The 13,528-nt window shown below is 39.7% G+C and overlaps 1 protein-coding gene across 1 annotated transcript; it reads right to left on the bottom strand.

Annotated features, from left to right (window-relative positions):
• Window positions 1–4,618: 4,618 nt before the first annotated feature.
• Window positions 4,619–10,108, bottom strand: C2H9orf152 (chromosome 2 C9orf152 homolog). The gene is made up of 2 exons (XM_065630035.1): window positions 9,880–10,108; window positions 4,619–5,175 (listed from the first exon to the last, which is right to left on the bottom strand). The coding sequence occupies exons 1-2, from the start codon at window positions 10,106–10,108 to the stop codon at window positions 4,619–4,621; spliced, it is 786 nt and encodes a 261-aa protein (XP_065486107.1).
• Window positions 10,109–13,528: the final 3,420 nt, after the last annotated feature.

Genomic DNA, 13,528 nt, shown 5'->3' with positions numbered 1-13,528 from the left:
AGCTTCTCCCAAAAAGCTGAGGTGCTTTGAAGGATCAATGTGTGTTTTGTTTTTTTTTTTTTTTTTCCCCCCCCTTTCTCTGTTCTTTGGGAACAGCAGTGTTTGGGGGGAACTTTGGTGTGTGGGCTCACATTTCACCTCGGGGTGGTGGGAAAGTTCTTGCCTGGTTGTGGGGCAGTTAAACTTCACCTGGGCTCAGAGGCTGGGCTAGAAGAATGATAGAATCATTTTGGCTAGAAGAAACCCTTAAGATCATCAAGTCCAACTGTAATCTAACTCTGGCACTAAACCATGTCCCTAAGAACCTCATCTAAATGCCTTTTAAACCCCTCCAGAGATGGTGACTCCACCACTTCCCTAGGCAGCCTGTTCCAATGCTTGACAACCCTTTCTGAGAATAAATTTTTCCTAATATCCGATCTGAACCTCCCCTGGTGCAACTTGAGGCCATTTCCGTGTGTGTAGGAAATCTGGTGCTCACCACCTCAAGCTGAGGGGGTCCTGGAGCGTCACTTTGAGTCTCCACAACGTCCCAGAGCAGGAGCAGATTTGGGGCTTCACAGACACCTGGCTGCACAACGCTGGCTGCTCGATGTTGGTTTTGTGTATGAGGTCCTTGAAGGGTTGGGGCTTGTTCCTGGAATCTTTTTGGTGTCTGTAGAAGACGTAAGTGTTCCCTTAATGGCTTACATCAGAAAAAAATTAACTCGTGGGTTAATTCTTTCATGTGACCAGCTGTCCCAGCTGCAAAGGGATTTTATTCTAGCGACTGTGATGTGTGGCTGAAATAATTTCACTGGTATATTTATTACAGATTGGACAGTCCTGCAGGACTGTCCATATATAAGCCATTTTATTAGGCGGTCATGCAGACTAAGTGGGGGTGCTGCAGCTTTGGAAATGGGAGCCCCACAGGTGTTGTGACTTGTGAACAAGACACTGAACCAGAAATTCAGGATTCTAGGCTCCTCTATGTGCATAAATCTGTCAAGTTTGCCTACTGACAAAAAAAAGGGTAAACTTGCTTTTATGGCAGTCTTGAGTTCAGTGCTTGAAACTGAGATACAGCTCTGGTAACAGAGTGATGAAAGCTACTGTCCCATGACTGCCAAACATGAAGACGCTAAGAATAAAGGGGTTTGAAAATCAAGTGCACTTGAAAACTGGGACTTTTTAATATTTGGAGTTTTGCATTTTTTTCCTCACGTTTCCCTGTTTTGTTTTCACTACACCTGCTTTAGGAAATAAAACAACTTTCTCGTTAGACAGTGTGCCTGTGTGATATTTCTGTCTCTTGAAATTAAGTATAACTGCTTTTCTCATAACTAAAACTATTCTAGTAACAAATCAAAATTTACTGCAATTATTCTTCCATAATGTCTTTCCATAAACTGAAAGACTTCTCCGAAGGCAAAATGCCTTTTATAAATGAGAAGCGTCAGGAAAGGACAAAGTGTTTGTATAGAAGTCATTACAAAGGAGTTAGTTACTTAGTCCTTGCATAAACCTGCACTGAGTTTTAATTCAAGGTATTCTAGGTCTGTATTTAATTAAGATAACTAATTCAAAGCACTTTAAAATTGATGTAAAAGTTTTTGCAGAAAATAATATCACTTAGTTCAAATGGGTTTATAGTGTAAGTGGCTAGATAAGATTATAAACTTTCTGTGATTGTGATTTAAAAGTTTAAGTTTCATTTGCTGAAATGTTCTCAAGTGTATCATTGCAAGTATCTAGGCAAAATTATCTTGAATTAATTTTTGAATAGTTTTAATAGTGGCCTGTTGCTAACATGGTATTTTTCTTTCAGTTATTCTTTTATCTTTATGTGGTTTACAGACTTGGAGATATAACAAAAATAACACTCCAGAATAATGTTAGGCAGGAGTACAAATCAGTATACTCTGTAATCAGCAGGACAAGTAAATAGAAATCTATTGTATGCCACATACTTTAAAAATTTCCTTGTACTTTGATATTTCCCTCCAGGAAATTGCTTGTTTTGTATGGGCTGGTGGTTATCTAGTATTTTCTCTCTATTATACCTATACCTATTAGGCATATCTGTGTGTTTTGCTTTGTTCTTCATTTCTAATATTTCTTTAGATACTGTAACCACTGTGTTAAAAACAAACAACCCCCCAAACAAACAAAAAAACCCAACCAGACAAAAACCAACCAAACAAATGACCCAACACACACAAAAAACCAAACCCGAACAAAACCTCCAAAGCAACTAGCTATGTTTTTTTATTAATGCCTGCTCAGAAGACATCAGCATCTGAGGTGGAAACTGATCTGAGGAGGCCAGTTAATTGAAAACACTAGAAAACCTGAAAAATGACAGTGAGCATCTCTTTCGCAAACCTGTGTCTTCATTCTAATGCTTTTACTGAGGATGAGTGGAAGAATCTTCAGGAGTTATTCGTTACTATTGGTAAATAGCTGGTGCTTTTCAGCACCATCTTGAGGACTTGGAGCACAAGTGTGATGGGAGCGGCTGAGGGACCTGGGGGTTCAGCCTAGAGAACAGGAGCTGAGGGGAGACCTTCTGATCTCTGAACTGCCTGAAAGGAGCTTGGAGCATGGAGGGGGTTGGTCTCTTCTCACAAGAAACAAGCGATAGGAGAAGAAGAAATTGCCTCAAGTTGTGCCAGGGGGGGTTCAGATTGGATATTAGGAAAAAATTCTTCCTGGAAGGGGTTGTCAGGCACTGGAACAGGCTGCCCAGGGCAGTGGTGGAGTCACCATCCCTGGAGGGGTTTAAAAGACACATATATGAGGTTCTTAGGGACATGGTTTAGTGCCAGAGTTGAGTCAATGGTTGGACTTCTTGATCTTGACGGTCTTTTCCAACCAAAATAATTCTATGATTGTCACTTGCAGGAGACAAGGTTCCTGCCTATGTGCTCGTGGTGGCTGGGTTGGTGTGGGACGCTACAAAGTTTGGGTCTGAAACTGTTGAGTGGGATAGAGAAAAGGGCGTTTGGTCAGAGGGAGTGAAATAGCATTATATCACATGATATTTTTTTTCTGTTTCTGTGGGCTTGAAAAATACCGTGATACACATAGAGCTGTGAATCTCCTGTAATGGAACCGTAGGCTGTGACAGATCTGTGCAAACATCTCCAGATGGAGCATCCTCCATCAAGCACAACAAAAGCCAGTGGAATTGTAAGAAGGATTCATGGTTTGAAGTTGTGTTGGGTGCAAAGAAAATGAATTTCTCTTAGAAATGGATGACACTCCTTAGGCTTTTATTTGCACATTGGTATCAAATCTATTTCCAAGATAACTTGTGAGAGAGGGTGGTTTATCTTTCCTGCTGAGAAGAGTTTGTGTCTAGAAGGACACAGCTGAGCATCTTGGGCATCTTTTTTGGTTTTGCTCACATTTTGTGTGTGGACCATGTGATTTTGAGATGATGGTGGTCACTGGGCATGGGTGCTTGTGGGCTGTTTGCAGGGGTTGTGAAGAACTTTGGGGATGCCCATCTGATCCTCCTCCTGCTGATATGCAACCGTTCAGGAGAGGCAGTGGCTGCCAGGTGTATAGCTCAAAATTAATGTTATCGTGACATGAGGAAACATTTCCAGTCTTCAGTTTTTCCGAAGTGTACATTTGAGAAAGAGACCTGTCTGAATACTTGCAGCCAGAAATGGGTGATACGTACCTTGTGTTTTTGTCACTGAAAGCACCCACAAAAGAGCGTCTCCATCCTCTAAAGGTCTTGCAGGAGAGGAGATCCAAAATAGCTACTTTTTGAATAATTTCACGTTTGTGGTGCAGTTGAGCCACAAAAGAAAATGTTAAACCCTATCTATAAAAAATCGTTGTACTACTACAGTTATACTTGTGCAGTTGAAGTGGTTCTATCCCCTTTGTGCGCACACAGTTGTAGCAGCAGAAAAATGCATTAGACTTCTGGTAAGGAAGGTATGTTGATATATGGTATCAGGGAGCTAAGCAATTATTTCGGACTTTTGTTTTATAATGAAATACTGGGGATAGATGGGAATTATGGTATTATAGAACTTATTTTTCGAAAAGAGTTGACATTTACTAAGTCCTTTTAGAACAACAATAGAAATGAGCAGAAGTTTTATTCATTGATTTTACAAATACACACACCAGAAAGTATCATGAATATATATTTTTTGAGGAAAGTAAATGATGAAATCCCTGTAAGTGTAACAATCCCCTTCAATACTGTTTCATTTGTAACTTGTTTATTGTCTGATTAAATAGTACTATGCTGAAATTTAGCCTAGCTGCTTAATCAGTAGTTCTGCTAGTCTTTTTCAGATATTTCTAATATTGCTGCGATAAAATCTTAAGTTTCTAAAATCAGTAACCTGAAAATAGTAAAAAAAAAGGAAAAAAAATTGCTCTTATCTCAAATAACAGAAGCAAATATCTATCATTGTGGCCCAGCATCCTCATGAGAACACCTTGTTTTACACTGTACAGTAAAACAACAGATTATAAAGTAAGGATCTTCCTTGGCTAATAGAAGTAGTAGACCCTCAGCAGGTCAATCAGTGTAACAGGAAGACTATTTTGCTGTTTTAAATTTTAGTCAAGGTTTTGACTAAGTTTTATGTATCGCTGAATGTCTTCATTGTGAGACATACAATCCAAGCCTCTTCGCTGCTTCGGAAATTCTTGGTCCTTTTTTATTGGGGAAAGGGTAGAAGCTGAGGTTGTTGCAGGCCCGTGTGCATTTCGTAGCAGAAACGTGTTGCTGTGTCCAAACTGCCGGAGCGGCTGATTTCAGAGGCGGCTTTTGGCAGGTGCTCGAAACGTCGCTGCCGTTCTCTTTGCTGAAACCGTTCGACGTGTTTGAACTTCCCAGCTGACTGAGGGCAGCCAGTTCACTCGCTCCTTCTAATTCCGGGGGTTGCAGTGTTTCTTTTCCTGTTGAAATCAGTCTCTGGTTGTCGAAACCGCACGGCCGGTCCTTGCGATGGGAGGGATCCCGGGTCACCCCGCGGCGGTGGATTCCCAGGTGGGTCCGCCACGGTGAACTGTCTTGCATGTTGTTGCCACTGCCGGTCATCTCCAGGCTGACCTTTCTGACAGGAACGTGTTCCGTAAAGGACTTCGATCTTCTAACTTTTTTATTAATTAAAACAGTGTTGACCATCGATTCTGGGAGAACAGATTCGTGTTGACCTGCAAGAGAAATGCAGATATGCACATTATTATGGTGGCAAAAATGAAGGGTGTCGTTTCTGTTGCATAAACTCAGCTGAAGGGCTTTAACAGATGAGTTTCTGTACTCTTTCCATCTGTGGCTGGGAGTAGCGCAAGTTCCTTCGATGCCTGGTTATGGAGCAGAAATATCTCATGCTCAGTTTTGCAGTTCTGAGGACATAAATGGTACCCAGGGTTAGTCAGAGGAAAATGGAGATTTATCAAGTCAATATTGATCTTACTAGTACTCTAAGACTCATTAGCAACACAGATTAAGAATTGACTTCCAGTAATTATTTGCTTGTAAGCAAAAATTCTTAAGGTGAGCAGGGACTTGCCCCGTGTGTTGGTAGATGCTGAGGTTTGAAAGAGAAAAATGTTCTGTTTGATACTGTTTGAAGTTTGTATTCACAACTTAAAAATACCATGACTGCTTCTAGAAGCAATAAGTTGTAATTTATTTCTTCTTTTCCTTAATGAGGGATCATTAACATAGAGGCTTGTATCTTAACATTTTACTGCAATTTTACTACTGTAGTCAGTATCAATGGTGTAAATAGCTTATCACACTAGTGTTGCCTGAATGATGGCTTAGAGAAAAAAAATTGCTCTATGAATGGTATAGAATCTCTGTAACAGTAGGAGAAAGTCTGTCAGTATAGAAGTTACTGTTAGAAGTGTGTAAGATATCAGGGGTAGAAATGCTAATGCTGCTTTAATTACATGTAGCAGCCATCAAATTACTGAATGTGACTGGTTTTCTGTGCCTTGAAAATGAAGAGAAACTGAACCGACACTCTGAAGATAAACGGTGCTGCTGACATTGCAAGTATTAATGAAATATACTCCAGTTAGTATAAATGTAGTTTAAAGTAGGAGTTGTGTAGGGTGCTGACCTTATTTACAGGTTTGAGTAATAGGAGCTATGCCTGTTGCAGTATGAGTTGTGAAGGATATTATAGTGAAAAAAGTAGGCATAGCAGAATGCCAAAACACTGAAACAGAATATCTGAATAGCCATTTTAAAGGAATTGTAACCCCGAATTTGAAACTAAGCTAGTTTGAGTAAGATGCTGCCTTTAAAAAAATCAACAGCACAACTTACCCCCCACCTTTATAAACTGTCTTTTCATACCATCTTTAGAGAGAAATATTTGAAGATGTCAGCCCTGGCTGATTTACTGGCAGTAAATGAACCTGTACAACATGGCTTTGGGTAAGGAGGGGCTTTCACTGCTCTCTTTGCTTCAGCAGCGGGAGCCAACAATTCCAGCACAGATATAGATAGATATCTATATCTGTTTCTGCTCCCTGGGTAGGCCAGCTTGATCTGATAAGAGCTGCTTTGCAGCACGGCTCTGGGAGCGAGAACCATGTCAGCTCGCATCTTCTGCTCTCCTGCAGCGTTACCAGGAGAAAGGAGACTAACCCACATGCAGAGCTTAGAGGTACAGATGTGTTTGTGCATATGTCTATACAGTGAAGTACGTCAACAGAATTTCCAAGGGTGAAACCATTTGCAGAGATAAGAACACACTGTTCTCTATCATGGAACAGTGAGAATCAAAGTTATGATTGGACTTCATCCAGGTAATAAGCTGAGCTTGAGTGGCTGCAAAAAGCCCGCTTGCAAAATAGATGCAGAACAGCACAGTGTAGCACCAGGCTGCAAAAATTAGGGCTTGTTCTGCATATGGAAGAGGAAAAAGCAAGAGAGGAGGAGTGGAGAGACTCAGGTGATGCAGCTTTGCATGTTCTTGTGGATGTAATTGCACTCTTGGCTGAATTGGAGTTGATGGGTAACATCAGGTTTTATCTTGACCCTAATGAACTGGTCATCGGAAGAATTACAGTTTGGCTTGATTTGATCAGAGAGTTCAAAGTAATGCATCTAGCCCAATTTTAACAGTCCGGACTGGTTTTGAGTTCAGGTTTGATTTGATTCCTTGGCTACAGGTGCAGCACACAAAATTGAGCAATGACCTCTGATAGAAATGCGAGAGTCCTGAACCACTGTGTGTTGAATTAACACACATTCAGCACTCTCTACACTTCTAAACAAAGCTTTAATTAAGACAAATCATTGGTCGGTTTTATTTATTTATTTTTAATTGTGCATAATAGCCTTGTTGCAGGATTGTTTACCATTTGGCCTTTTTCATACACTGTCATCAGGGATATTTTATAAGCTTCTGGAGTGACAAAAGTTAATCTCATTTCAAGTTAGCATGGGAAATTCTTGGGAGAGATTTCTGCAATCAGAACCCCAGTGTTTATTCTGTTGTGACTGCATGTGCTGAATGCTCCCATTTAATTCCTAAAGTAAATACTGTCTTTCAGCTTCTTAGCCAATAAATAATGAATACGCTGCTGTGTTATGCCCTAGCTGGTGACTTTCAAACCTTGCCATGCCCTTTGTTCTCAGATAGTCGGGAACGGGCAGAAGCGTGAACGTGGCTGTGGGTGTTGGGGAAGGAACAGAAAGTTGGTTTCAGGTCATTCCTCAGTTACTGACCCACCAGTCAAAAACCTGGAGAAGCCAGAGAATCTAAAGTTCTGTTTAAAGGTCCACAATTCTACAACTCTGGCAAATAGGTAGTGACATACAAAGCTAAAAGTCCTCAAGGAAGCGTGGAGTTACTAGTCCAGCTGTGGTGCCATAAACCTGAAATGCTCAGAATCCCCGTGGTATCATGGATGGACAAGCTGGTCTGTCCAGCAGAAATAATTTAGGGGTTTGCTAGTTAGAAGAAAGACCTTTGGCAGGGATTTTTAAGAGCACAAGGGACTGGAGGTGCCCTTCCTTCGTGAGGTTTTTGTCTGGTCTCTGAGGTTTGTGTGTTGTTGTGGTGGTGCTGTCATTGTCATCCCCTTCCCAGCCATAATCTCACCTTCTAGGTATGGAAACAATTTGCTGCCAGTACAAAATATTGACACATACATGATCTGCCTTTTGGTATAGCTGGAATTTCTGGATGGTTTTAAGCTCATAACTTTAGGTGGGTAGGGCAGTAGGCTATCCTGATATGGCAGTGTTCATTCCTCCTTGACATGCTCTTGGAAACTGATGTATATAACAGGTTCGAAGTGCTGAGCTATGTATGTTTTCCCAGCTTTCAAACCATAGGAATATGTTAGATCAACTTTCAGGACATGGAGAACCCAGTGGAAGAAAAAAAACAACCAACCAAACCAAACAAAACCACAAAGAGAAAACCCCAAACAAACACATACAACAACAACTCTCCCCCCCCCGCCCCCCAACCCAACCCAACCAACCAACCAAAAAAACCACAACAAACCAACCAACCAAAAACCCAAAACTTCAGCTGTTTCTAACAGCAACATTAATCCTTTCCACACAGGTTGCTTAAACATAGAAGTTCAGTGCAGTAGGTTATGTGGTTTTGTGAATGTTTTGGGTTAAGTGTATGTATATGAAACTATTTGTATGTGAACTTCCAGTCCTACTTCCTAGAAACTGTGCAGCCCTACTTATGTCTAACCTTCAAATGGTGTCCTTGCAAGAAATCTGATTACATTCATTATATATGAAACTTAATTTGAATTTAATCTGAATACAGATTTTTTTAATCCTTTCTTTAACTGACCTATGTTTTTGCTATAGCTGATTAGATGGGCTGTTTTGTCTTCAAGTTAGTTGCCTTCCCATACCTGGTAAAATGTATCTTTCTCACAGACATTTAAATTCTTTTAACGTAAGAATCTCTAGACATACGAATGAAAGAATATTGAAGAAGTGAATCTGTTGTATAGTTAATAATTATGTGTTTTGATGATATAGTCTGACACAGCCAAAATCTAGAGCTGCTGAAAAACCTAGAGGAAAATGTAAGGAATGAAATAACCCAAGTTCTGCGTTTGTTGAGCTAAATACTAATATGAGAGGTGAATGAAGCTTGTTTTTCATATTGCAGTCAAATTCAGAACACAACTTGATTAATTGACATAGTATTCTCAATATCACTTTAACTTGGAAAGTAAATGAAAATTTCAATGTAATATTGTAATCAGGAGTCTAATTAAAAACTTTAAAATATTTGAAAGTTTCATATGTAAAATTTGTCTGACATAGCAGGTAGATGAGTGTTACATACTGTTACTTGTTTTTCTATATATGTACTTTCTAGGCAATATGCAGTAAATACTTTCAAAACAGGACCTCTAGTTCAAAACTGGTATTGTAGTTACCCACTGTGACTCCTAGTATATGATTTTATAACAAAAACCCAACCTGTGCTAGTCACTTGATATTTGCTATTGCTTCCCATAGTCTTGTACGACACAATTCTTTACGCAGATAAAGAAGGGAAATGTTACACAGTACATTGCACAAATACACTGATGATAGACATGAAGTACCTGGCTCCTGTAAGTGTTGCCTTTTATATTTAGAATTTTACTTTATTGACATAAAACCTGTAAAACCTTCTCTCAAATACGATCATCTGTTTCAAATTCCTGTGTTTCACTGCTGTGAAACTAATTGATATAAACATGAGACCACCTTTCAGTGAGACAAATAAAACCCCAAAATGACAGAAAAAGAATTCACTTTGCACCTCTCCTGAAGCTGAGCATAAAAAAAACAAACGTAGGAGTTATTCGAGACTTAAAGCAATAGTCTTCACATCTACATTTGCATTGTTTCCTATAACATACCTGTTTTAAAGACAATAATGTGTGACTGCAGTTTTTGCTTCTGTTTTATGTGGTCATACTGCTCCTCGAGCAAGCTCACATCCATCTTGGTTGGCTGCTTATCGTGCTCTGAAGCCTGTTGCTCTGGGCTATGAGTCACTGAAAAAATACCAGTCACGTATTTGTAAGCCTTCGCCATCTGTTCCAACAAGGAAGAAAAAGTCATGCAGAAGCAGGACATTTCCTTCATTGTGTCAAAAAAAAAAAAAAAAAAGGCAAATCAAGCATGAAGCATCTGAAATCTTCCTAAATGAAGAAGTAACTTTCTTGTAAGCGCGGTGACTTCTTTCAGAAGTTGCGTGGTCCGCGCTGGAGTTGTGGATGTCAGTCAGGTTGTTTTCGGGAGCTGGAGAGTTCATGATTATAACTGGATAGTTGGATTTAATGTTGACTTAGGGTTGTGAGTGTGTGAAGCTTTGCCAAAAAAAACAGTGAAATACAAAACCTCATTGAACACAGGTGCACAAAGGGCTGGGTAATACTGGTTTATGTAGTAATGTTAATTCTTAAAGGGATGCTGCCATGGCGACCTCCCTGAGACAGTAAAAGACACCAGGGAAAACTTTCTTCAGGTTTCTTTCCATGTATTTTGTGTCTTTTCCCCTCCATTCTCCCTTTCCTTAACTTCCATCCAATTCCATTCTTGTTGCTGCTTCTTGGGGCAGCGATGTGGGAGGAGAGGATTCAAAGCCTTAATTTTTTGCTTATTGCTCCATTTTAAGAATGTGTTACAGGTATTCAGGCTTGGGTGCAGTGTCAAAACAGTATTTGCCAAGGGCACTTGGAATTGGGAGGCTGGAGATAGGAATGCCGTGCTCAGTCATTCCGTTTTTCTGCCTTTCTAGAAAATAAACTATAGAAGTATTTGCTTCATTCCTAAGAGCTCAACAAACTCTTCAAATGCATGGTAAGCCACATTTTGAAACTTGCCGTGCATGTGATAGTATTATCTAACAATGAGGCAAAATCTTTAAAAACTCATGGCTTTCGATTATATCAAATACAGTAGGAGACTATGTCTGGAGTATGAACTGCAAGTTTCTCTCCCTGAAATAGGCCCATCTGATGGCTGTTGCAAGGGCCCAAGAGTATGCGAAAAATAATGCAGTTCAACAGTAGTTTTAATATAATTGTGCATCTGCTAGGTTCCTTGCAGTGAAAAACATTGCATAAAAAACAGCATGAAAGGGCAGTGCGTGGAAAGAATGCCGGTGTGCTGTATTTTTCCAGTTACCGGCAGAAATTATGCGGCGATTTGCATCATAAATGATTTACTGAATCAGGCTCAGATCCTGCAGATCTTGGGAATCCCTTGGGAAGTTGTGCGTACGCAGGTGACAAGACCTTAGTTATGCAGCGCATGGAGTTGTAATTCACTTATTAATAATTGCTTTCCTTCGCAATATGCTTGTGTTTTGCAGATTGTGTCGCCTGCCTCAGCTGCAGTTGTCTTCAGCAATACTTCCTCAGACACCATAGATACTCTTCGAGTTCACTTCTCCCTTTACCTTGGAAAAAGCACGTGTCCTGTTAGTTGTTCTGATGTATCCTGGCTCTGGTAGATCTATTTTGGTGTTTGTCACTACTAAAGGCAGAATATTGAGTGCTTTGTAGGCAGGAGCACCTGAGTTGCGTTCTGTGCTCAGTGTTCTGAGTCATTGCCACATGAGTCCTCCTTTGGACCTTCAGGCAGCTGGTTTATACATTGGGGCAGGAGATTTAATTAAGTTCATTACAGTTTGAGCTGGCATTCAATACAAATGTTATTAATGGTCATAAAAGTTACCCGACCTTTTTAAAATTCCAGTCACACTATTTGACTCACTGACCTCCTGTGAAAGTGCCTTGTGCAACCTGTGTGGTGCAGAGAGAATTACCAGGATCGCATCCTTGAGCATGAAATGTAGGCTCTGTCTTAAAAGATGTACACTTAATTTCTCATTAGAAGAGCCATTTAAAATATGAGTTTGTATCTGATCGGAAATCATTATTAATTATTTGTACTATAGCGTTCCCTCAGGATCATCGGAGAGCCATCACATTTAGTTACATGAATGCGTTATATGAGCAGGCTCTTCCCAAGCAAAACCAGAAACCGGGAAAAGAAACCAGATTCCCGGTGAAATAAAGTGCCTGAGCCCAGGTGGTACAGCAAAGTGGTGGAAACGGGAACAGCTTTTGTTTTGCTGAACCAATCCCATATACATTGCAGCATGTTTCCTTTTCGGAGAAAGCTTGTGAACTGGCATCTTGATTCAGTCTCAGGAGGCGTGTATATATATGTTTCTGTGTATATATGTGCTTGTGTGTATATACTTTGTTATCAAGGCGTGTGCGTGTCTATATATACACATACTCATATACACGTGTGTTTTGTGAATAATCTGCAACCAGGATATGATTCATAAAATGAGTTGCAGGTCCAGTCTACATGATGTCACTAAGTACATGGGGTTAATTGTGGTTTTGATGTGCAGTGAGCTGATGTAACTAATCCTTGTTATGCCACTGACACAAACTTGGAAATCAATTACCTATGGGTTCTCTTCTTACACCCTAGTGGGACAACTTCCTCTCTACCCCTGGCCTGCTTAGGTATTACTAATAAAAAAGAAAAATATTTTTTTCATATTGTCATACATACAAAAAAATTATTTGTTCAGTCGTCTTTAAATTGAATTACTTGGATCTGCAGTCCACTGTACGCTTTTAAACTACGCAGCAGGTGGCACTATTGGAGTGGGATGACGATGTTTCCTCAGTCTTAAATGTTAGAGGCCCCTGTTTGGCTTGTAGGTTGCTGAGGAATATAAGCAGTCAAGCCACTTCCTAGCACTGATACACGTATTTCCTAACAGTACTATAGGTTCTGAAAATTTATTGCCATGATTAGATTTGTGTAAAAAACTTGTCTGTCTTTAATTGAACAAATTCCTGTCAAAAACATCATCTGCAAGTGATTTTTTGTTTGATTAGCCACTGAAGTGCCATATTTCCCTTAAGTCTGTTTTTCTATCACACAATGGAAGTGATTCTTCATTTCCTTGAGGCAAAAAAAAGTAGAGAACGCTTCATAATCCAAAAGCAATGGCTGTTAGAACTTGAAGTAGATGTTTACTGCCCTTGACCTTGGTTGGAAAAATCTCATTTAAAAAGATACAACTAATTTTTATCTCATTAATTTGTGAGTAGTAAATTAGTTTTCTATTAAAAAAAAGTTTGGAGGACCTTATAGGAATAATTGTTGATTTAAAGATAATTAAAAGTGCTTATAGTGGTTAACTGACTGAATGCACTTCCTGTAACACTGGATTTTACTGCACACCTGGGACCAGAGGTATATATGATTATTCATGTTCGTGTGCAGAATTATAGACATGTCCAACTCTGTAGATTACAAAGATAAAATACAAATATTTGTAGATTTAACTGGCACTGAGAAGGAAAATCAAAGTTACTGTGATAATCCTCTTTCTCGAGCTTTCTAGAGTTGTGGGGTTTTTTAAATTTAAATGCAGACTTGAAGTGTCAGAAAGTGACTTTTTTATTGTTAAAAAATATAATAATAAAAAGAGAGGTAGAAAGAGGGTGGCTGCCAATATTTGGGTTC

The sequence above is a fragment of the Caloenas nicobarica genome, chromosome 2 (assembly GCF_036013445.1).
Source record: "Caloenas nicobarica isolate bCalNic1 chromosome 2, bCalNic1.hap1, whole genome shotgun sequence".
NCBI classification, from domain to species: domain Eukaryota; kingdom Metazoa; phylum Chordata; class Aves; order Columbiformes; family Columbidae; genus Caloenas; species Caloenas nicobarica.
Note: the sequence above shows the minus strand (reverse complement) of the source record. Positions and strands in the feature narration are given on the sequence as shown.

What these genes read in the sequence shown, in the direction of transcription:
- C2H9orf152 (XM_065630035.1), bottom strand. Translation starts at nt 10,108, where the DNA reads ATGAAGGAAATGTCCTGCTTCTGCATGACTTTTTCTTCCTTGTTGGAA. An exon ending in CATTATTGTCTTTAAAACAG is followed by an intron (nt 5,176 to 9,879) that starts GTATGTTATAGG and finishes TTTCTCTTGCAG; the next exon opens with GTCAACACGAATCTGTTCTC.